Source organism: Acinonyx jubatus, chromosome D1 (assembly GCF_027475565.1).
Source record: "Acinonyx jubatus isolate Ajub_Pintada_27869175 chromosome D1, VMU_Ajub_asm_v1.0, whole genome shotgun sequence".
NCBI classification, from domain to species: Eukaryota; Metazoa; Chordata; class Mammalia; order Carnivora; family Felidae; genus Acinonyx; species Acinonyx jubatus.
This window is the reverse complement of record NC_069390.1, coordinates 548,096-568,336: the sequence shown is the minus strand read 5'-3', so window position 1 is coordinate 568,336 and position 20,241 is coordinate 548,096. Positions and strand designations below refer to the sequence as shown.

General features: G+C 67.2%; 4 protein-coding genes across 7 annotated transcripts; 1 reads left to right on the top strand and 3 right to left on the bottom strand.

The window, feature by feature from the left end:
• Nucleotides 1–16: 16 nt before the first annotated feature.
• On the top strand, nt 17–1,637 carry POLR2L (RNA polymerase II, I and III subunit L). The gene is made up of 2 exons (XM_027051426.2): nt 17–189; nt 1,356–1,637. Exons 1-2 carry the CDS (start codon nt 95–97, stop codon nt 1,462–1,464), a joined length of 204 nt encoding a protein of 67 aa, XP_026907227.1. The 5' UTR covers nt 17–94; the 3' UTR covers nt 1,465–1,637.
• A 1,221-nt stretch (nt 1,638–2,858) lies between these two features.
• Nucleotides 2,859–7,644, bottom strand: CD151 (CD151 molecule (Raph blood group)). Of its 2 annotated transcripts, XM_027051419.2 has the most exons (9): nt 7,555–7,644; nt 6,517–6,581; nt 5,566–5,647; nt 5,265–5,456; nt 4,843–4,917; nt 4,286–4,390; nt 4,021–4,179; nt 3,818–3,904; nt 2,859–3,726 (listed from the first exon to the last, which is right to left on the bottom strand). In XM_027051419.2, the coding sequence occupies exons 3-9, from the start codon at nt 5,644–5,646 to the stop codon at nt 3,667–3,669; spliced, it is 759 nt and encodes a 252-aa protein (XP_026907220.1). In that variant the 5' UTR covers nt 5,647; nt 6,517–6,581; nt 7,555–7,644; the 3' UTR covers nt 2,859–3,666. The 2 variants fall into 2 exon arrangements, with proteins under 2 accessions (XP_026907220.1, XP_026907219.1); XM_027051418.2 differs by lacking the exon at nt 7,555–7,644 and having other exon boundaries at nt 6,517–6,752.
• Nucleotides 7,645–8,756: 1,112 nt separating this feature from the next.
• Nucleotides 8,757–14,472, bottom strand: CRACR2B (calcium release activated channel regulator 2B). Of its 3 annotated transcripts, none has more exons than XM_053202716.1 (10): nt 14,163–14,472; nt 11,892–12,083; nt 11,703–11,814; nt 11,051–11,225; nt 10,602–10,748; nt 10,388–10,478; nt 10,144–10,236; nt 9,744–9,910; nt 9,434–9,505; nt 8,757–9,198 (listed from the first exon to the last, which is right to left on the bottom strand). In XM_053202716.1, the coding sequence occupies exons 2-10, from the start codon at nt 12,075–12,077 to the stop codon at nt 9,018–9,020; spliced, it is 1,224 nt and encodes a 407-aa protein (XP_053058691.1). In that variant the 5' UTR covers nt 12,078–12,083; nt 14,163–14,472; the 3' UTR covers nt 8,757–9,017. The 3 variants fall into 3 exon arrangements, with proteins under 3 accessions (XP_053058691.1, XP_053058690.1, XP_053058692.1); XM_053202715.1 differs by lacking the exon at nt 14,163–14,472 and adding an exon at nt 13,389–13,537; XM_053202717.1 differs by lacking the exon at nt 14,163–14,472 and adding an exon at nt 12,923–13,064.
• Nucleotides 14,473–15,091: 619 nt separating this feature from the next.
• Nucleotides 15,092–20,108, bottom strand: PNPLA2 (patatin like phospholipase domain containing 2). The gene is made up of 9 exons (XM_027051411.2): nt 19,795–20,108; nt 17,868–18,100; nt 17,714–17,779; nt 17,148–17,357; nt 16,830–16,890; nt 16,543–16,719; nt 16,297–16,429; nt 15,958–16,080; nt 15,092–15,864 (listed from the first exon to the last, which is right to left on the bottom strand). Exons 1-9 carry the CDS (start codon nt 19,979–19,981, stop codon nt 15,594–15,596), a joined length of 1,461 nt encoding a protein of 486 aa, XP_026907212.1. The 5' UTR covers nt 19,982–20,108; the 3' UTR covers nt 15,092–15,593.
• Nucleotides 20,109–20,241: the final 133 nt, after the last annotated feature.

Below are 20,241 nucleotides of genomic sequence, written 5' to 3'. Positions count from 1 at the left end.
CTCCCCCCCGGCGATGGACGCGCCCTAAGCGGGGCTGGCTCCGCGGCGGAAGCGCGGCGACATCAGACCGAGCGAGCGCTGAGCTGCCGCCGCCATGATCATACCCGTGCGCTGCTTCACCTGCGGGAAGATCGTCGGCAACAAGTGGGAGGCCTACCTGGGGCTGCTGCAGGCCGAGTACACCGAGGGGTGAGGCGCCGGGCCGGGTGGGGGCGTGGGGAACGGGGGTCGAGGGGTCCCGGCCTGCGGGACTGAAGGGCGGGGGGTGGGGCTCTGGGGTCGAGGGGTCCCGATCTGTGACGCGTGCGGACAAGGGGCGGAGGACGAGGTCAGGGGTCCCGGTCTGCGGGTGGGCTGCTGCTAGGCGCGGGGGCGAGGGAACGGCGGGACGGGGTCCCGGGTCCTGGCGGGGTGAGAGCGGGCATTTGTATCCACATAGGTGACTCTTCGGGAGCTTTCATTCCCTAGGCTCTCTCCCAACCCTGCTCCACTGATGTGTTCTCACTGGAGCCTTGCCACCGCCCCCACCCCCACCCCCTCCTTGCAGTTCGGGGAGAGGAGGGGAGTTGGGTGTCAAGCCGCCGGTATCTTGGGGACTTCTAGGTATCCCCTGGCAAGTCATGGCACCTAAGTCGTCAGCTTCCTCCCTGTCCTCCTGCTCTCTCTCCTCTCTCTGCCGGTAGACCCACCCCCGTGTCCTGGCAAAACCATTTGCCCCTTGGGGATATAGAACAAGCTTCCTGGCCACATAGCCATGTGTATCACGCTGTGCTGGGCGGCGGGGGCTCTTTTCTGGCTTCGCTCCTTAACACTGCAGTTGCCACCACAATATTGTCTGAATCCCTGTTGCCACTACAGTCTGACTCTTGGCTCCTGTGTGGACAGTCCCCTGTCCTGACCACATTCAAACCCCCTGGGGCCTGGGGTTTGAATGTTTTGGATGAATGCGGAGGCCCGGGATGGGCTGAGTGCTCATGCCGGGTACTAATGAGTCTGTTCCAATGTCCAGAGTGTGAGTGAGTGGCTGGTAGCCTGCACAGGACCCCCTTGCAAGCATACCACCGTCAGGGACCTCCCAACCTGGCCTGCTCTGTCCCAACCTACCACCTCCGGAGCAGTGTTCAGGGTGACTGGGGCTCAGTCCTTGGCAAAATTGACAACTCTAACTGGCTTGAGAAATGAGACAGAGACGGGGGGTGGGGCGGTGCTCCTGGAGTCTCCCTCCCTGCCTTGTGGAGCCGAGCTGGAACCATCCCACGGCAGCCGAGTGTGGCTTGCCCGAGCCTGGGCAGGGCCCTCCATCTGCCCGGAAGAGCCTGGATGAACAGAGCACGGCCTGCTGTCCTTGCCCGCAGGGACGCTCTGGATGCACTTGGCCTGAAGCGCTACTGCTGCCGTCGCATGCTGCTGGCCCACGTGGACCTGATCGAGAAGCTGCTCAATTACGCACCTCTGGAGAAGTGAGGGCGCTGGAGCCCACCCGCCCGCTGTGCTCACCAGGGGCCGGCAGAGTCTTGCCCAGAGTTCCTCCCTGTGAGGTGTGGCTAACCTGGAGCATGCCCGTGCATTGCCTGCGGGTGTGTGTCTTCCAGTCTGGAAGGAACCGTCCAGTAAAGGTCTTTGCAGAACAACAAGAAGGTCCTAACGGTTGGCCTGGTTTTGTGGGACTCCCTTGTCTCATGCCTGAAGCTGCTTAGGGGTGGACATGACCCTCACTGCCCAGGGGGAGGAAGAGCCATTCAAATGACAGCCATTCAGCCTGGGCGTGGGGGGTTCCTGGAGTGTGGGCTCTCACAGCCCAACAAAGTCACAGACGGCCAACAGCACTTGGGTTAGGGGGCCAGGGGACCCTGGCATCCCCACCCCCATGTTCTGGGTGCGCCTTAGACCTAGCACAGAAATTCCCCAAAACCCCTCCCAGGATCTCAACAACCAGATTTCCTGGGCCCTGAATAGAGTGCCTGCTGTGTCTCAGTTGCCCATCCAGAGGGTCTTGCTGCCAGAAGCTTCTAGGCACCAGCCAAGCCCAGCAGGCTCCTTCCCTTGGCCATGTTCCTGCAGGGGGAGGGCCCAGCCTCCACTGCCACCCTTGAGAACCTCACAGCAGCTTGAGGGTGGGCCTAGGAGGCTCTGCTGAGTGTCAGAGCCGGTCAAGCTCCCAGGGCCCTGGGCACTAGCATTTAATCCTGTGGCCCCACCGAACAGCTGTCTTGCGGGGACTTCCGTCCTGTTCCAGCTCAGGCTGAGGCTTAGAGCCCGCAGCCATCACCCTGGACGGGAGTCGGCAAACCCTGGTGCCCTCCGGCAGGCGGAAGGCAGGAGCCTGTGGTTAAGAGAAACAGAGGCAACTTTCTCTGGCACCTTCTTCAGGGCCAGCCCCACTGCCCAGATGTCTGACATGGGGTCCTCTGAGAACCAGTAAACACACCTGTGGCAGGAAGGTAGGGTCTGCCCAGGGGAGACGGCCTAAGCCTTGGCTTCTGTTGCCAGTTCATGTCCTGCCAAAGCTCAGGCCTCCTTCCTCATTCCTGAGCCCACACCCCCTTTCCTAATCCCTACGTGAGCCAGAAGGGGGTTTAGAAACCAGCGTTCGAGGCCTCTGTTGCCTCTATGAGGCTCTGGCCACACCACCGTTCTTCCGTCCCAGAACCGGCAAGGCTCTGCAAGCAGCCTGTGCTCAGCTGTCCCTGCCATTGGCCTCTCGGCCCTGGAGTCCCATCAGTCCTTGGCTCCCACGTGGCTGCCTGGGACCACCAGGATGCGCCCTCCTGGCCCCTTGTGGGACTGGGTTCTGTCCCCTTGTTGGGGAGAAGGCCCTGAGGACCAGAACCAGGTCTGTCGCTCACGGAGTAAGCCCACTCAGTCCACAAACTTTTATTGAGTGCCTGTCACATGGCAGCAGCAGTTCTAGGCATTTGTGATACAGCAGTGAGTGAACCCACAACCCCCTGCTTCTGCCAAGGGGAGGTGATCGTGAACAAGTGAGCTTGTGGCCTTTCAGTGGGGGGAGTGGTGGGGAATCCAAGCAGGGGCTCGGGCAGCAGAGGCCTGACTGGGAGGGCAGATACAGGACCTGCAGGACAGGACCGGGCTCGCTTGGCTTTCCTGAGCGGGGCTGGGGGGTGGGAGGGGTGGCGGTAGGCAACCCAGCGGCAGGTGCATCTGGGACTCTTTGCCTGCGGCTGCCCCCACCCGGCAATGCCCTGACCACCATGCAGAGGTGTGGCCAGGGGTCTAGGAGCACCCTGGGGGGGCCAGCCCCTTTCTACCCAGTTCACCCCAAACCAGCCCCTCTGGTGGAGCACAGGCATGGGGGGTGGCCCCCCCTCCCAGGGCCCCAGCCCCACAGGAGAAGCAGAGAGGGACTTGACTGTCAGAACCCAGTGTCCCCACACCAGGCAGAGTATTCCTCCCTCCCCGCAGCCGGAGGGCCCCGCCTCAGTCCTCTGGTCTGGAGAGAAAGGCACTTGAAGCTCCCTCTGAGGGAGGGGGTCCCCAGAGGTCACGGTGGCGGCACGGGGGTGCACACGTGAGAACGCCACCTCCCTGGCAGAGCGGGGAGAGGGTACGGAGCAGCGTCCTGGGACTCTGGCCCTGGGGCCATCAGTAGTGTCAGCTCAGTAGTCAGGCGGCAAAGCTGCGGCACTCGCGGGGCGCCCGGCAGGGTCAGTAGTGTTCCAGCTTCAGGCTCTTGTACAGGCAGCACGTGAAGATCATGCCGAAGAGCTGCGGCATAGAGCCGGGGTGAGCAGGGCACGGCCACCAGCCGCCCGTGTCCCCTGCACCCGTGGGGGCCTGCCCGCCCCGCCCCCCGAACCTGCACACAGGCGATGCCAACGCCCACTGCCCCGATGATCCTCAGGTGCTCCTGGATGAAGGTCTCCAGCTTGGTGATGCAGCCACCCTGGCGGGGGAGGGGTAAGGTGCCAAAGGTGGGCGAGTCCAGCCCCTCGGGTGGGCCCCCAGCACCCGGGGCTGCCGCGGCTCCTCAGCCCTTCACCAGGGAGCCCAGGCACTTACCTCCACCTTGTAGATGTTGGAGGCGTGGTCCCGCTGCCCGCAGCCGGTCACCACAGTCTTGCAGCAGCTGTCGGGAACCACGCGGCCACCCGCCTGGCCGGAGCGGATCCACTCGCTGTCCCTCCAGTCATGGGAGTTGTTGCTGCCACAGCAGCGGAACTGCAGCGGCAACGCGGCCTGGGCTGAGCCCCTGGGGCAGGGACTCCCTCAGGGGCCCGGGGGGCCCGCAGGGGTGTGCACACCCACCCCCGTGGTGCCCACATACCTCCTGCTGCAGCTTGTCCACCGCACTGGTCACACCCTCGTGTCCTGGCTGGTGGTACCGCTTGGTCATGGTGTCCTTCAGGTGTTCCTTGAGCTCTGTGTTCAGCTGGGGGTGAGGGGACAGCTTCAGCAGAACAATCCAAGACCCTCCAAGCTGGGGCACGTGGAGGCAGGGACAGACCGGGGGGAGGTGGGGGGAGGGTCTCCAAGCAGAGCTAGGGCCAGATGCTGGCTGGGGAGGGGCTGGGCTGGACAAGTGTCCCAGGTGGCCGTGGACAGGGTTGAGGACAGGGAGGGAGCTCCAGGTCCCATGGACACCTTCCTCCCTGCATGAGCCCCAAGTGGGCCTGTTGGGCGCTACAGGCAACTTGTCCATCCGCACTGTGAGCCCCTACCCCCCAGGGGCCTCTGGAACATGGGGGAGGGGGAGCATGTGTCCTTCCAAGCGTGTGTGCCTATCTCACACGTGCCCATCTGTGCCCTTGCACGGGCACGTTTCCGCGTGTGTGTCTGTCCCCGCGTGTGTGCGTCCCCGTGTGGCCTGTCTAGGCCCCTCACCTGCTGGTAGTAGATGTAGGCCAGGATGCCAGCGATGACCTCCAGCAGAAAGATGAGGAGGAGAAGGATGAAGTACTGGGGGGCGGGGGGGGGTTGGGCGGGGACAGTTAGCTGGGGTTGGGCGCAGACACCCCTGTCCCGTGAGGACTCCTGGCGCCCAGGCACGACAGAGCAGAGCCCCCAACCTCAGATCCCAAGTGGCCACAGAGGGCTCATGGCAGTGGGTGGGTGCTGGCACACTCCCTGACAGTTCCCCTCGGCTGGCCGAGCTGGGATGCAGGGATGCCCCCCACCCCTGGCACAGGTGAGCACCGCAGAGGCGGTCCTGCGGCGTCACACTCGACCCCCACCATTCCCTTTCTCACCGGGGCCCCAGAGCCCGCCCCCCCCCCCCCCCACCAGCAGCCCGGTGCCCTGCTAACCAGGCGCAGCAGGTTCCGCCGTTCCTTGAAGGTAGCGCAGCAGCCCAGAACGCCGGTCACCATGACAACAACGCCAGCCACCACCAGGATGTAGGCTGTGGCCAGGTAGGTGCCCGAGGCCAGCAAGCTGATGTAGTCACTCTTGAGGGCCAGCGTCCAGATGCCCACCGCCATGACGGCCAGACCAGCCAGCTGTGGGCAGCGCACACTGGTCGGCACGTCCGCCCCCAGGCCAGGGTTCCCCTTAAGGACCAGGAATGGGAGCGGCAGAGGCCAGTGGGAGGGGGTGCCCACTCCTCACCCAGAAGCAGCAGTTGAAGACGAAGAGCAGGTACTTGAGGCAGACGGTGCCACACGTGGTCTTCTCGTTGAACTCCCCCATCCTGGGGCCGAGAGGCCAGGGGAGGTCAGTAGGAGGGGACACAGGCACCCAGGCCAGCCCCTGGCTGAAGCCAAGCCCACCACTGGCCCCGAGTGAAGGTCCTGGCAACGCATCCGTGAGAACCTGGACGCTTCCTGGAGGGGCAGTTCGGAAGCCCCCTTCCCACCCCCCACCCCCCACCGCAGCCAGGGCGGATGTCTAGTGCCCACAGCCAAGCTGAAGGCCGAAGGGCCTGGCTCCCCTGACCAGAGCCCAGGGCACCAGGGGGCCATGAAGGATTCCAACCGTCACCGGCTGACTCACCCCTGCTGGCAGCCAGGGTCAGAAGCCCCAGCAGGTACCTCAGGGTGAGCTCATGCAGGCCCCACCCGCCTCCCCCCACACACACAGCATTCCCGGGGCTCCACATCACAGGCCGGCAGGCTGGTAGGCACCTACCGGCTGCTGGGGGGAGGAGAAGGCCACTCACAGATGGACGGACCTGCCCCTTACCAGCCCCATGGCCTCAGGGAAGCCCCTCAGGTGTCTGTTAAAAGCCAGGCCTGCCTTCCTCCCCACCAGGGTGAGAACAGGCGGTTCTGGGCATGCGGAGCCTGCAGAAACCCATCCCCCAGACCTGGGGGTACTTCCTCTGCTGGTCCTCTCTGCTGGAAAGGGGGTGGTCCCGCCAGCCCCAGCAAGATGTGAAGCTACAGGAGCTCCCAAGTGGCACCCCAGGGACCCCTTCCCTGCTCTCCTGTGGGGTGTCCGCACTGGGGTGGGGGGAGAGGGCCCTGGGGCACAGATGGCAGCTGAGTGCCCCAGGCTACGTTTCCAGACTACACAGCACCGTTCAGAGCCGAACTTTCACCTGCCCCACCCCGCGCTCACCTGGTTGGCTAGTGAGGACGGATCCTCTCTGAGACAGGTGGACGGAAGTTCCCTAGGAGGCTCCACTGGGAGGGCAGGGACAGGTCACCGGTCTGGCCCACGCTGGATCAGCAAGGGCCTGTCACCCGTCCTTGCAGCCGCCCCTGGCAGTGGCTCTGACCCGCTGGGTTTCCAGAGCAGGCAGGGAGGGGAGAGGCCAGGCCCGGTATTTTGGTCTGTGCTTGGGCGGGGCAGGGCGGAAAGCATTTCTGCACAGTGTGATCCGGGGAGGGACCACCCGCCTTCTCCAAGCACTCCGCCCAGGGCCTTCCTGCCAGACCCGCCACCGTCCCTTAGCCCACCAAGCAGCGGTCCCTTCGGCCTCGGAAGGGAAAAACAAAACAAAACCAGACGCAGACCCCTTGGTTGGAGCTGGGCTTAAGGGAGCCTCACGTGCCCGCAGGCTGCCCCTGGGCCCGTGGTGAGGTCCCAGCCTTCTGAGGAGGCTGATTCTCCCGACACAGGTCCGGGCCCCACGCGCGGGCGGCGGGCGGAGGAGGGGCCCCTCTTTCCGGGAGTGCCTGGCGGATGTGAGCCCCCTGGGAAGGCGCCGGCCAGAAATAGTTCCCGCGGCCCGGGACCGAGCCGCCCCGCCCTGGCCCCTGCAACTCAGCCGGGCCCGCCGCGGCCCGCGGCCCACGCCCCAAGCAGGGCAGCCCCGCACTCGGCGCCAGCCAGGCCCGAGGAGGAGTCCCCGCCCGGGCGAGCCCGCGGCGCGCCCACCCGCACCCCGGCGGAGGGACGGGCACCGGTGTCCAGAGACAATGACTAGGATGCTCGGGTGGGGTCGTAGGGGCCGCCAGGCCTGTGCGAAGGCCCAGGAGGCGCCCGGCCCCGGGCGCCCACTCCGTCCCGCTCCGGAAAGGGCCGGGAGGGGACTGCTGCCGGCCGGCGGGACCAGGCCTCCCGGCGCCCGCAGCCGGGCCTCCGGGGCCGGGCCGCGCAGGGTCCCGGGACACTCGGCCCCTCCCGGCCCGCCCAGCCAGGCGGCGCACTCACCGGCCACGCGTCGGAGTCCGGGCGCGGGGGGGTGGGGGCGGCGGCTCGGAGCGCGGAGACTGCGCGGCGGGTCGCGGGCCCGGGAGTGAGACGCGCCCCGCCCCCGGCCTGCAGGCCCCGCCCCCGGCGGCAGACACAGGGCAGGTCTCGGCAGTGCTCCGCAAGGGCGGGCGGCGGGGACGCCCGCCGGTGCGGGCGCTGGGGTCCGCCCACGACTGCGGAGGCGGGCGTGCTGCACCCGGGGGCGCCCGCAGCCCAGCCGGGGCTCAAGCCCTCGGGAGGCCGAGGAGCTGGGCTGGGGGCGGTGGAGGCGGCGGCCAGGCCAGCAGGCCCTCCTCCAGGCCCAGGCCCGTTCTCTCCCCACAACGCAGGGCCACCCGGAGGCTTGCAGGGCCGGCGGAACAGATGCTGGTTTGGTGGGGTAGGGTCTGGGGGTGCAGTCAGATGCAGGAGTGCAGTTGCTCTAGGTGCAGTATGGAGGACAGCTTGGAGTGGAGGCCTGGGGTCCCTGCCTGGAACAGTCCAGTATGGAAGGCATTGGTCCTGGGAGGGGTGGAAAGGGGTGGGGTAGACAGGGCCGAGCCTTCTGACCTGTTGGGTTGGGAAACCCGCAGTAGGAGTAAGGAAGGGGAGGCGACTCCCAACCCACCAGGCTCATTCCCAGACCCAGGCAGGGTGGGTCAGATTCTGCAGTCATTTGGAAGCTCTCCATGGATAGTGGTCCCCAGCTCCTTGCCCATGGTTCACGGTCTGGCCAGCAGCTCCCCACTTCCAGGGAGGCGGCAGGGCGGGGTGGGGGGATGGGGGGGGTGGAGGAGGGACGGGCATGGGAAGCGGCCGCAGGACTGCCCCAGGAGGTCCCACTCAGGACTGGCTCAACTCCAGTGGGCTGAGCTGGCCCACCTGGAGCTGTGTGAGGACGGGTATGGGAGGGGATTGTCAACTGGGGCCGGGAGCAGGCCCAGGCAATGGGCCTCGGTCCCCTGGTTCCCACAGAGGGCCCCACGGGGCTTCAGCTTGAATGGACAGTGAGGGCTTGAAAGCATGACCAGAGACAGGCAGGAACATCCACAACCCCAGCACCTCAGGACATGTGCCACACGACGTGTACTGTCCAGTTGCCTTGAGAGTACCATGGATACCTCGTGCGCGTACCAGGGAAATGCTGTGACGCACATACACATAGGCTGAGAAGGTCACAGTGCAGTCAATGGACTTTATTAGGAGGAGGGAGTTTTTCTGCTGGTCAGAGATGCATTTGATGGGATGGGACAGGATGAGGCCCCGCAGGGGGGCACGTGAGACTCCGGACCGCCCCACCACTCCCTGGGTAGTTCCTTCATGTCTGCATGCAGGCAGGCCTGCAGTGCCCTGAGCAGAGCCCGAATGCTGGATGGGCCATGACGCCTCGCCTTCGAGGGGTGGCCTCTCCGAGGGATGCCCAGTGAGTCTCTGGGGGATGGTCAGCGGGCACTGGGAAGGTGGCCAGAGCCACATCTTGGGGGGCGAGCCCAGCTGCAGCAGCAGCAACAGCAGCAGGTGGGGCCCGGCATGCGAGCCATGGCCAGGGCTTTCCTTCGACCGCTGGCTAACCGCTTGGCCTCACAGGCATCCCTCTCATCCCGTAGCCTCGCATTCAGCTCCCTGGGGAAGGGGAGTCCAAGGGCTCTGAGAGGCAGCATTCCTGGGGCAAGGGGGGAATGCGGGCTCTGCTGTCCCTCAGACGGGGTGCCTGGCTGCGGATGCCCCCGAGGGATGGGGGACAGACATGAGGACGGACTGCCTCCCAATAGGATGAGGCCGTGGTCGGGAACGTTTGAGAGCTAGGATACCCCAAACTGTGTGGGGCCCCTCCCCTCCGGCCTGCGCCTGACCGCACCTGAGGAGTCCCAGTTGCCGCAGGAGGCTGAGCTTCTCCTTTTGCATGTTCCTCGACACAGCGAGCACATCTCTGCAAGAGAGAGGTGGTGACCTGGGTGCCGGGAGGCTCCTCGGCGCGCCCCACGACCCTGACCCACGCAGACCCTGAGGGCTGGGCCGGGACGGGGGATGGGGATGGGAGTGGCCCGGACTCGAGCCCCCAAAGCTATTCCCGCCCAGCCTCGCCCGCCGGCCGCAGCCCCACCCCGGGCCCGCCCCTGATGGTCCGCCTCCCCCCCCACCCCCCCCACCCCCCGCTTCCCAGGCACCGTAGGGTTTGCTCCTGGCGGCTCCGCAAGTCGCCCTCCAGCCTGTGGAGCTGCTCCTGCGTCCCCTCCAGCTGCGCTCGTAGCGCCTCGTTGGCTAGCCACAGCTGGGCGTTCTGCGCCTGCACCTCCAGCTGCTCGCTGGCCCGGGCCTGCAGCTGCTGTTCCAGCTGCGGGATGTGGGCGGGGCGGTGGGGGGGGCAGTGCAAGCCGGGGAGGACCCCTCCACCTCTTCTTTGGGGTGCTGCGCTTGCCCCTGACTCCCAGTAATTCCGGGGTCGGGGACACTGAGGCACCGGGACCTCAAGTGTACCAGAGAGTGCACGGGTGACGGCGGGGATAGGGCCCCGCTCTGGGTCTGTCAGCACCCCAACCCTGCAGGGGCGGGTGGGGGGCCACTCACCTCCCGCTGCCGCAGGCCTGCCCGCTCCAGCTCCTGCTCGCGGTCCTGCAGCTCCAGCTCCAGGAGGCCTGTGCGCTCCTCCCGGGGGAGGTCCTGGGATGTGCGGGGAGCTCCTGAGCCCAGGCGGGCGGGGGAGGGGCACGCGCCGGGGGAGGGGCCGGGTGGAGCCAATTTTGAGGGGGCGGGGCCATGAGACTAGCGCGTCTGGGATTGGGCCGGGGCGGGGGCGGGGCTTTGGGCCCACCTGACTCCGGAGACGCTGGCGCTGCTCGCGAAGCTGCTGCTCCGTCTCCTCGTACAGACACCGCACCTCCCTCTGGTGCTCGCTTTCCCGCCTTCGAGGACGGGGGGGGGGGGGGGGGCGGGGGGGGGACTGCTATTTGAGCCCGCCGGCACCACAGACCCCAGTCTCGCCTCTACCGCCTCCCGAGCCCAGCCGCCCAGGCCCCACTCCTCACCGCCGCAGCGCCTGCTCCAGGCCGTCCCGCTCTCGGGCTGCCTCCTCCAGGCAGGCCGACGCGCGCACCAGAACGTCCTCGAAGGAGCCCAGCAGCTCGGGTCGCTCGCGCTGCAATCGGGTCCAGAACGTCCGCACCGCTCGCTGCCTGCAGGAGGAGGACAGGGGCTGAGGCTGAAGCGGGGGCTCCCTGACCCCATCCCTAAGGGTAAGCCGTCTGGAGACACCTGCAGCCCTGGATAGGCCAGCCGCGTTCGCCTCCTGAAATGCAAATTTTGCGGGAAATCACGCTCAGCCCCTCCCAGGTGTCACAGCTGACGGAGAACGACTGGGCCCGTCCCAGCCTAGGGACCCCGGCCTGGAACAGACACGCGGGCAGTGTGGACAGGCAGCATGCAGAGGGGGAGGCAGCAGAGGAGGGAACTGGGGGCCGAGTCAGCGCCAACTCACTCGCCCAGGACTGGGGCCACCCCCAGCTGCTCCAGCGCTTCCCGGAATCTCTCCTCCTCCTCTTCTTCCAGGGAGCCCCCAGTGCCCTGCACATCTGACCAGCCCGACTCGAAGGTTTCCTCTGGAGCCTGGGAGGGAGGTGTGCTCTGGGCTGACTCCACCCCCACAAACTTCCCTGTGGGCATGGGAAGGTAAGATTATCAAAGCTGTAGGTTAGCACCCTGGCTCAGCCGCCACTCACCACCCCCCACCACACACACACACACACACACACACACACACACACACACACACATCCTGTCCTTATTCTGAGCCCAGTTTCCTGTTTTTCTTTCCTTATCCTGGTCAGACTCGTGGCTTAGGAATGGGAGGTGACAGCCGGGCCAGAACGGGGCAAGCCTGGCACCCGGCCCCACCTGGGTTTGGCACGGATGGGAGGGGGTCGGGTAGCAGGAGGGGCAGCTCCATACATCGCCTGGCGGTGGGGGGGCTTCCTCAGGGGCCTGTGTGCACTGACACCAGTGTGTGTTCCGCAGGGACACGACGGAGAGTCACAGCTGCCATCTGTGTCTGCTGTGGGCTCCAGAGCCACATGTGCCACCGGAGGGTCTCTGGGCAGCGGGGTGGGGCGGGGCAGGGGGGCTCCGCTCACCCAGGCCGAGGCAGAACTCCCAAGCGGTGAGGAAGCCGGTGCCGGCCTGATCCAGGCTCTCGAACACAGCCTCTAGCTGCTCCGGTGTGAGGGGCACGTCGTTCTGCAGGCCCTAGCCAGGCAAGGGTGGCAGGGCTGAGTAGCCAAGGTCGCCCCCGGCTGGGCAGCCTCTTGGGACTGGGGATTCACCTGCAGGTCATGCCGTGTGAGGAAGCCCTTGGCGTCTTTGTCACACAGCAGAAACAGCTCCTGGGCCTGCTCCAGCGTCTCTGCCCGTGGCCTCCCGGAGCCCCCTTCTTCCTCTCCCTCCTCCTGCTGGTCCTCCCCGGCCCCGGGCTTCCCAGGCCTGGCCATGGGAGTGGGGGTCTCGGCCATCACGTGCTGCAAAAGCCAAGGAAGAGTCAGGGCCTAAGCAGAAATGAGAAGAGAGAAGGGAAGGCAGAGAGGCTGTGGGTGAGGGCTAAGCTGGGGTGCTGGGGTCCCGGAGTGAGCAGCAGGGCCTCCTTCCACCAGGCGGGAAGGCGGGAGAAGGCTCCACAGAGGTCCAGAGAGGAAGGTAGCTGGGGGCAGAACCGTGCTGCAGACAGGGGTGTCGTGGGTGGGGTGGGGCAGGCTCAGGGCCTGTGGAGGCTGCCTGGGGGGGGGGGGGGACCGGTTCAGAAGAGGACCTGGGGGAGGGGCAACCGCCGTGGGGTGGTGGGGAGTGGTGAGGGTGGGGAGGCAGCTACAGGAGAAACTTGTGATGCAAAATAAGGAGGTAGGGGGTCCGAGGCCGCTGAGGGGAGAGAGCTTGGGTGACGGACTGGCCAGCGAGGGGAGGAGCTGAGCAGGCCCTGAAGGTGGGCACCTGGAGACCTGGCTGACCGGGCCGGGCCAGCTGGAGCGTTCAGACAGTCCCGGCCGGGTCCTAGCCCCCGAGTCTGGGCCTCAGCGCCCTCGGCCTCCGGGCGGCCGGCAGGCGGCGTCTGCTCCTGCCCTTCTGCCGCCGCCCCTCCCTCCGGGCCCCGGGCCCCAAGGGGTGCGGGTGCAGGGTCTCAGCCTGGAGCACCGGTGACTTCCACTGGCCTTGTCGGGAACGCGCCAGATTCTAGGCTTGATGGCCCTCCCCCTGGCACGAGGCCCTTCTGCTCCGCCAGACTTGCCCCCTCCGGGTCGCTGCAACCTCCTCAGCCCCCGCCCCCCCCCCCCCGCATGGCGCTCCGCCCCCTAATCAGACCCACCTGTGGTCCCCCCGGGCGCCCAGGCCCCGGATTTCCCAAAGCTAACCCCCAGCCTGGGGGATTCTGGGTCCTCTCCCCTCCTCCGTCCGGGACCCTAATTTTCCCTCCGCGCCCATACTCCAGGAGCGGCAGGAGGGCGCAGTGTCCAAAGAGGGCAGGTGTGAGGAAGGGCGGGAGGAGGCGGTCGGGGGACCGGAGTCGTCTCCCCCCGCACGCCGTCGCCTCACCCCTGCGGGAGCGCCACCCCCACCGGCGGCCCGCGGGCTCCCCGGGGCCAGAAGTCCATCCCAGCCGGAAGCTGCGCGGCGCCGGGCCGGGGGAGCGGGGCCCACTGGCCGGCCGGGTCCCGCCAGCCGCCGCGCCCACCGCCGCTCGGCCCCCCCCCCCCCCCAGGGCACCGGAGGGTCGGCGCGTCCCTCGGCGACCGCAGGGTGGGGCGCGGCGGCGGGACCCGCGAGGCGCCTACCTGCGAGCTGCGCCGCCGCACCTGCCGCGAGGCCCCGCGGCTCCTCCGGGAAGGCGGCGGCGCGCGGGGGGCGCGGGCGCGGAGCGGCTGCTGCTGCCCCGCGGGAAACGGAGACCCCGGCGTGGGCGGCCCCGGGCGGAGCCGCCGCCGCCACTGTCGCCGTGTCTCCGCCTCTCCGCGCGGCCCCGGCCGCCTACTCCTTGCCCGGCCCCCGCGTGCGGCCCCCCGCCGCCCCCCGCGTCTGTCCCGGCAGAGCTGAGTTCACGTCGGGGCGGAGATGACCCCGGTGGCTTGGGGACCCCTCCTGAGCAGGGCCGAGGCGAGGAGGGTGGGGCTGTTCCGAGGATCCCGATTTAAGGCGCCAAAAAGTGTGTGCAGGACCAAGCCGGGCAGGAGGCAGAGCAAGGTATTTTCAACGGTCATCGCCAGGAGTGGGGGCGGGCACTCTGCGTATGCTTCCCCAGTTGTGGTCTTTCCCGTGGTTCAACAATTAGCAGGGAATATATTACAAAATGGTGCGTGCATCCGCTGCCTCGGGGTAAGGCGTGTACAAGTGGGGTGGGGGCACAAAGGAGCCCCCACCCCCGCCCACGGCGGCCTGCCCCCAAGCTGTCCTTTTGGGGCACAGCCTTGACTCGGGTTCCCCTTGCGGGCGAGCTGGGAGACGGAGCTGGGCGGGACTCGCACGTGACCTTCCTGCCGGGGGAGAGACCCCATTCTCTTGCCGAAGGCCCCCCGCCCCAGCCCCAGCCCCAGCCCAGCCCCTGAACCCACCTGGGAGGTGGTCGGGGGTCTGGAGGCCTCTGCTCCTGCAGGGGCCTGGGATCCTGCTGAACTAGAACAGGTTGGGCCGACGGGACGGGACGGGAACTGGAGAGCCAGCGGGGGGTGGCTCCCGGCACCGGGGACCTGCCCGGCCGGCTCTCCCAGTCGTGCAGTCCCTACCGTTATTGTTGGCCGGGGCCTGCCAGCGCCCAACAGCTCCGATCAGCCAGCCAACCACCCGGCTCTGCTCCAGTGCCCCTCCCCCATGGGCCCTTTTTGGTCACCAGGAAGGGCTGGCTGCGCCCCTTCAGACTGGCCAGGGCGGAGGACGCCTTCAGGAAACCATGTCCCACAGAACAAGGTCCAGCCTCCTCTGGGTCAGACCTCACCCTGCCTGACGTTCCAGACCCGACCTACATATCTGCAGGGGTCATAGGGGTGTGGTGAGAGGGGGACACGCGACGGAGAATGTGTGTGCACTGGCCGGTGAGGTTTGCCTTGATAAGGGGAGGCCCAGCGCCCTGCGAAGAGCCTTGTGCCACATGCCCACAGTGGGGCAGGCCCCGTGGCTCCCAGGTCCCCAGGCCTCGGCTTGGGAACCTCGCCCTCCACCGCCCTCCCAGCCTGAGGTCAGCCCCACACCACCTGTGTCACCATGGAGTGGAGATGCGGACACCACCTTTGGTAAGCATTTCTCAGTTTTTATTTAGTGAGGATCTTGGTCCCGGCATTTCTGCTGGCCCTTGGAAAGCTGTGCCCAAGGGTCGGGCAGCACACCTCCGGGCAAAGTGAGGCAAACACAGCAGTCCCAGGCGGAGAAGTGGGCTAGAACCCGGGCCCACCAGGGCCTTTAGAGGAAGGCCTCAGGCCCAGAATGCCAGGCTGGAGGACAGTAGGGCCCCTGTGGCCCGGGAGTCACACGCAGTGAGAGAGGCGGGGCCGAGCTGTGGCATTTATTATATCTGCTTTGGCGAAAATAAATAATTCTTCACAAACGTTCTTCTCTGGCAAAACTTGCCGAATGAGGGAGGTGCAGGTGCAAAGCTCTAGGGAGTAATACTGCACGGACTGGTGGACGCTGGGCTGGGCTGGGGGGAGGGTGGGGGGTGGTGCAGCCCAGCCCTCCTCCCCAGCCCTGGGGCAGGGCCTGAGGGGGAGATAAAGGCACAGGTGACGGGAGGGGTACTCGCTACCCCTCTTTCTTCAGCGCAGCAACAGAGTGGTCGGTGGAGGGGTCGACGGCAAGTCCCCTTCTAGCAGCTGTGAGGGGCCCCTTGTCCTGACTCCTGCGGTGGTCATGGAGAGAGGCCCAGGAGGGGGGATCTCAGCCCGCCCCAGGGCCCCCACCTCACGGGGCAGGGAAGCTGGGGGACCCAGCCCTCAGCACCGGGACCCCAGGGGGCTGGGGAAGGGCGGAGCAGGGTGGGGTGCGGGGAACACTCAGCAAGGGAGCGAGCCGGGTGGGAGCTGTGGGGGCGCAGGGGCAGGACTGGCGGGGGCGCGCATGCGCAGGGCATCGGGTGGGAAGGCCACGTTAGTGCAGAAAAGGCCCAGGAGCAGCTGGCGCTGGCACTCCTCCCACTTGGCCAGCGCGTCCCCTAGCGAGAGGCTGGTGCGCATCCAGCTGGGCAGTGCCTCGCTGTAGGTGGCACAGGACAGCTGCACAGACGGCAGTGACTGGGCGCGGCGCAGCTCCACCTGCTCCGACAGCCTGCAGGTGGGGAGGGATGGAGGGCGGGAGGGCTTTAGAGGCGGCCCCTGGGGCTTCAGGCCTGGGGGAGACACAACAGTGAGGGGGGCTCACCTGGAGGGCAGATGGCTTCCCAGCTTCCTCTTGGCACGCATCACCAGGTACTGGCAGATGCTGCCTGTCTGCTCCTTCATCCACCGGATGTCCTCAGGGACGTCAGGCAGCCACTCCAGCAAGCTGGGCGGGGACGGGAGGCGTGGCCTCAGGGCCCATGGCTCCTCCCCCTCCCCCACGCCCACCCCACCCCGGCCTGCGCCCCAGCTTCTGGGACCCCCGACCCAGCATCTCTGCCGCATCCCCCCGCCAGCGGCCTTCTCCCCACGGTGTCCACCACTCACGGATGACGAAGTCTGGTCCCCCACGGTCCCCGCCCAAGCCCCCTACTCCCCTCACCGGATGGTGAAGGACACAGCGCTCTCCAGCGGCAGAGTGTAGGGCACCATCATGGCTGTGGCCAGACGCACAGGCAGCATGTTGGAGAAGGCGGTCAGCAGGTCCTTGGGCTCTATGCAGGCCTCCAGCAGGGCTGGGGGTGGGCGCAGGAGGGACGCTGACCAGCAGCCGGGGAAGCCAGGCCCTCCCCGCTCCTCTGCTCCCCACCAGCCAGGGACCCCCATCCCCCACGCCAGCTGCACACACCCTCATTGAGCCTCGCAGGCAGATGTTCCAGGATGTGGTCCTCCAGGGGTGGCTGCAAGGGGCCCTCCGCTAGAGCCCTCTCTGTGGCCCCCTGGGCCTCCTCCACATCCTCATCCTCGGGGGCACGGGGGCGGGCCGGGGGCAGCGCCAGCAGGGGGTTGGGCCTGTTCAGGAGGCCTGGGTGGGGACCCCCCAGACAGGTGATCAGCACGGGAGCAGGGGCAAAGGCGAGGAGCCACCACGCCCGCCCACCCCACCCACGCCTGCTCCAGGGGGCACCCACGCACCGTTGCGCCTCAGAAAACGCAGCCCGTCCCTGTAACCCTGCTTGCACATCTCCCGCAGCACCTAAGGCAGGGGGACGATGAATAGGAGCGGGGAGGCACCAGGAGAGAGCCGGGGTGCCCTGCTCCGCCCTCTGGAGCCCCCACAGCCCCTTCCTTCCGCCAAGGTGACAGGGATCCGGGCTGCTGGATGGGGGGCCTCAATGGAGAGTCTGTGCAGCGCCCACCTCTGCCTTGTCCCTCAGGAGAGGCCTTCCGGCAGCTCGCTCCCCTGGCACTGAGCCGGGACAGGCTCAGCGGGCCCCCTGGCGAAGGGCTCACCGTGGGCTCGGGCGGGAACAGGGCCTTGGACAGGCGGTAGAGATTGCGCAGGTTGAACTGGATGCTGGTGTTGGTGAACCGGAGCTCGTGGATGTTGGTGGAGCTGTCCTGTGGGCAGATGTCACTCTCTCCCGAAAAGGGGGACACGGTGATGGTGTTCTTGAGCTCGTAGAGTGGCAGGTTGTCTGAGATGCCGCCATCAACATAGCGCTGTGGGACACACGGCCACACAGGGAGAGGCCTGAGGACTGAGCTGGCTAACCCACTGGGCCACCTCGGGCCCCACCCCGTGGCTATTTCCTTCGAGCCTTTCACCCACTGGGCACTGGCCACGGGCTGCCGAACAGATGGCCAGACCTTGGGGGAGGGGCAGAGACAGCCACAGGAAGTATGCATCTCCAGGGGGCCCGCCTGGCTCTTGAGTAACGTGGAAGTGAGGCAACAGGCTGGGGGGGGGGGGGTTGGGGGGAGGCACCGCTGCCCTTCCTCCTCCCCACTGCCTCGTCCCACCGCCTGCCCAGGGAACAACTCTGGTCGCCCAGGAAAGGTGTCCCGGGGATACTCACTACGCCCTGGAGGGCCGGAGGGATGAGGCCGCAGTACACAGGGATGAAGGTACTGCAGACGTTGGCCTGTGGGGCAGGGACAGAGAAGACGTGGTGAGCAGGGACGCTGAGCTCCTACGGTGCCCGATGCGGGATGCAGCCCACCACGGCCCACCTGGATGAGCTCGTCCTTGGAGCCGAAGTGGGATATAATGACGTTCTCGCCATCAGAGACGCGGGTCAGGGAGATGCCCAGACGCCCGCTGGCGCGCTCATGGCTGTCAGCAGGCAGGGTCTTCAGCAGGCAGCCACGGATAGTCTTTACCAGGTTGAAGGAGGGGTGCAGTGGACCCAGGAACCGCTTCCGGGCCTCCTTAGACACCTCGATGATGTTGGCACCTGCCTCGCCTGGACGAGCAGGGCCAACAGTCAGGGCTTGCCACCACCTCATGGTTCCATGCCCAGAGCCACAGCACGCACAGCCACGGCACCGCCATCTACCCTGGAGAACTCCCAGTATCCATCACGAGGCCTGGCCCATGACGGGGACTCTTGCTTCCTGCCCCCAGGGAGACAGAGGTAGGCTACCACCCCTGGAGGGCAGACAGCTGGGGCCAAGGCCTTCCCTCTGCCCAGTATTTCCCAAGTGCTTGCCCTGATCCATGAGTCACTGGGCCTGACCTGGCGTGGCCCCCAGCCTGTGAAGGGGGGGGGGGGGGAGGCAGAGGTTCAACCCTGACCAGCCTTAGCCTTCACACACTTGGCCAGACCCAGGGAGTCCAGCACAGGCCTGTGGGCATGGGATTGGAAAGAGTGGGGTCCCACTGCCCCTGAGAAAGCACCCCCAACACTCTTCTTGGACAGAGCCCGCCATGCTGTGGAGACTGTAGCTGCCCAAGACCGCTCCTGAAAAAGAGGCTCCTTGGGGGTAAGAGGGGGTGTCCTGGGAGCCACCTCCACAGCAGTAGCTCAGGTGTGGCCCGAGGCCAGCATGCAGGTATGACAGACACTGGCTGGAAGGCTTCCAGAGAGGGAGGGGCAGGGCCCCCAGGTCCCAAGGATGCAGAGCTGTGCTCCTTCTACCCCAGCCCCTCAGGGCAAAGGTCACTGAAGGGGGCAGTGGAGAACCCCGAACAGGCTCCTGCTGGGCAGGGCATTCAAGGACCTGTTGACCCTTCTGTCACCCTGGCTGCCCTAGTAGCTGGGGGCTGGGCACCTTTCCCAGGAGTCCTGAAGTACTCAGTGTGCTGTAAACAGCACTTGACGCGCCTGCCTGAAGTGCCTGTGAGTAGAGAAGGCCATCCCGGTGCACACCCACCTCTGCACTACCGGTGGAGGGGCTGGAGGGCCCGGAAGCACCCCTCACCCCAGGGGAGTGGGTTGGCCACACCTGGGAACCCAGGCCCACAGTGGGCGGTGGGCAACGAGGGAGAGGGTGGGGAAGAGTTTGCCTTGCCCAGGCCCTACCGGCCAAGTTCCTCCTCCAGATGCTCTGGGAGGCACCAGGCTGCGGTACCCAAATACTCTTCAGAGGCCACCCCATACAGGGCCCCAGGAACAGCGTAGCCCCAGGACACAGTGACCTGGGCCACTGCCGGGCTACCGGGGTAGTGAGGCCCCTCCCCCGACTCTCACGGTCCCGCCCACGAGTTACTTTCTCTTTCCAATGAAATACCTTTTGCTGCACCTGTCCGTCCTCCAGCCTTTGCGCCCTGAAAGGCCAGAGCCTCGGCCCCAGAGGCGCGCGTGGCCCCACCCCAATCCCTGGGCACCTCGATGCAAAACAAACCAGGCCCCGCCCCCGGGCCGGCGCCCGAGCTCGGACCTTCCACCCGGGTCCTGGGCGCGGGCAAAAGACCCCTCCCCACCCGACCCGCGCCCCTGCCAGCTTCCCGGAGCGGACGGGCCGGGGCGGGGGGCGCTCTACCCTCTGGAAGAACATCCGCCCGGCCTCCGCTCACCCCGGCAGGACCCCTGCCGGATCCCGGCCCCGTCCCCTCACCCAGGCAGGCCCCCTGTCCCGCCCGCTCACCTGGCAGGCCCCCTGTCCCGCCCCCTCGCCCAGGCAGGACCCCGCGCCGGATCCCCGCCCCGCCCCTCACCCAGGCAGGCGCCGGTGACCAGCGCCGTGGCGGTGAGCGCCCCGGCCGAGGCGCCGTAGATGTGCGTGGCGTTGGCCACCAGGAAGGGCGCGTGCTCGCGGAGGCAGGAGGCCACGCCGATGTGGTAGACGCCCAGGAAGCCGCAGCCCGCGAACGAGATGTTCCACGTCGCCTCCTTGGGGAACATCGCTGCGGCCCTCCGGGCTCCGGGGCTCGCTGCGCGCCGCGCGCTCCCGCTCGTTCCGGGGCGCCGGGCCCGCGGTCGCTCTAGCTCGGGTCCCCGCCTGCGGAGGCGGAGACGCTGTGCCTGGCGGTGGCGGAGGCGGTGTTTTTAGTGGGGGCGGGCGGGGGCGGGGCCAGCACGCGCCGCCCAATCGGAGCGCGCGGGGAACGGCCGCGCCCTCCGGGGGCCTTGGGGCCCCGCCCCCGGGCCCGAGACCCAGTGCC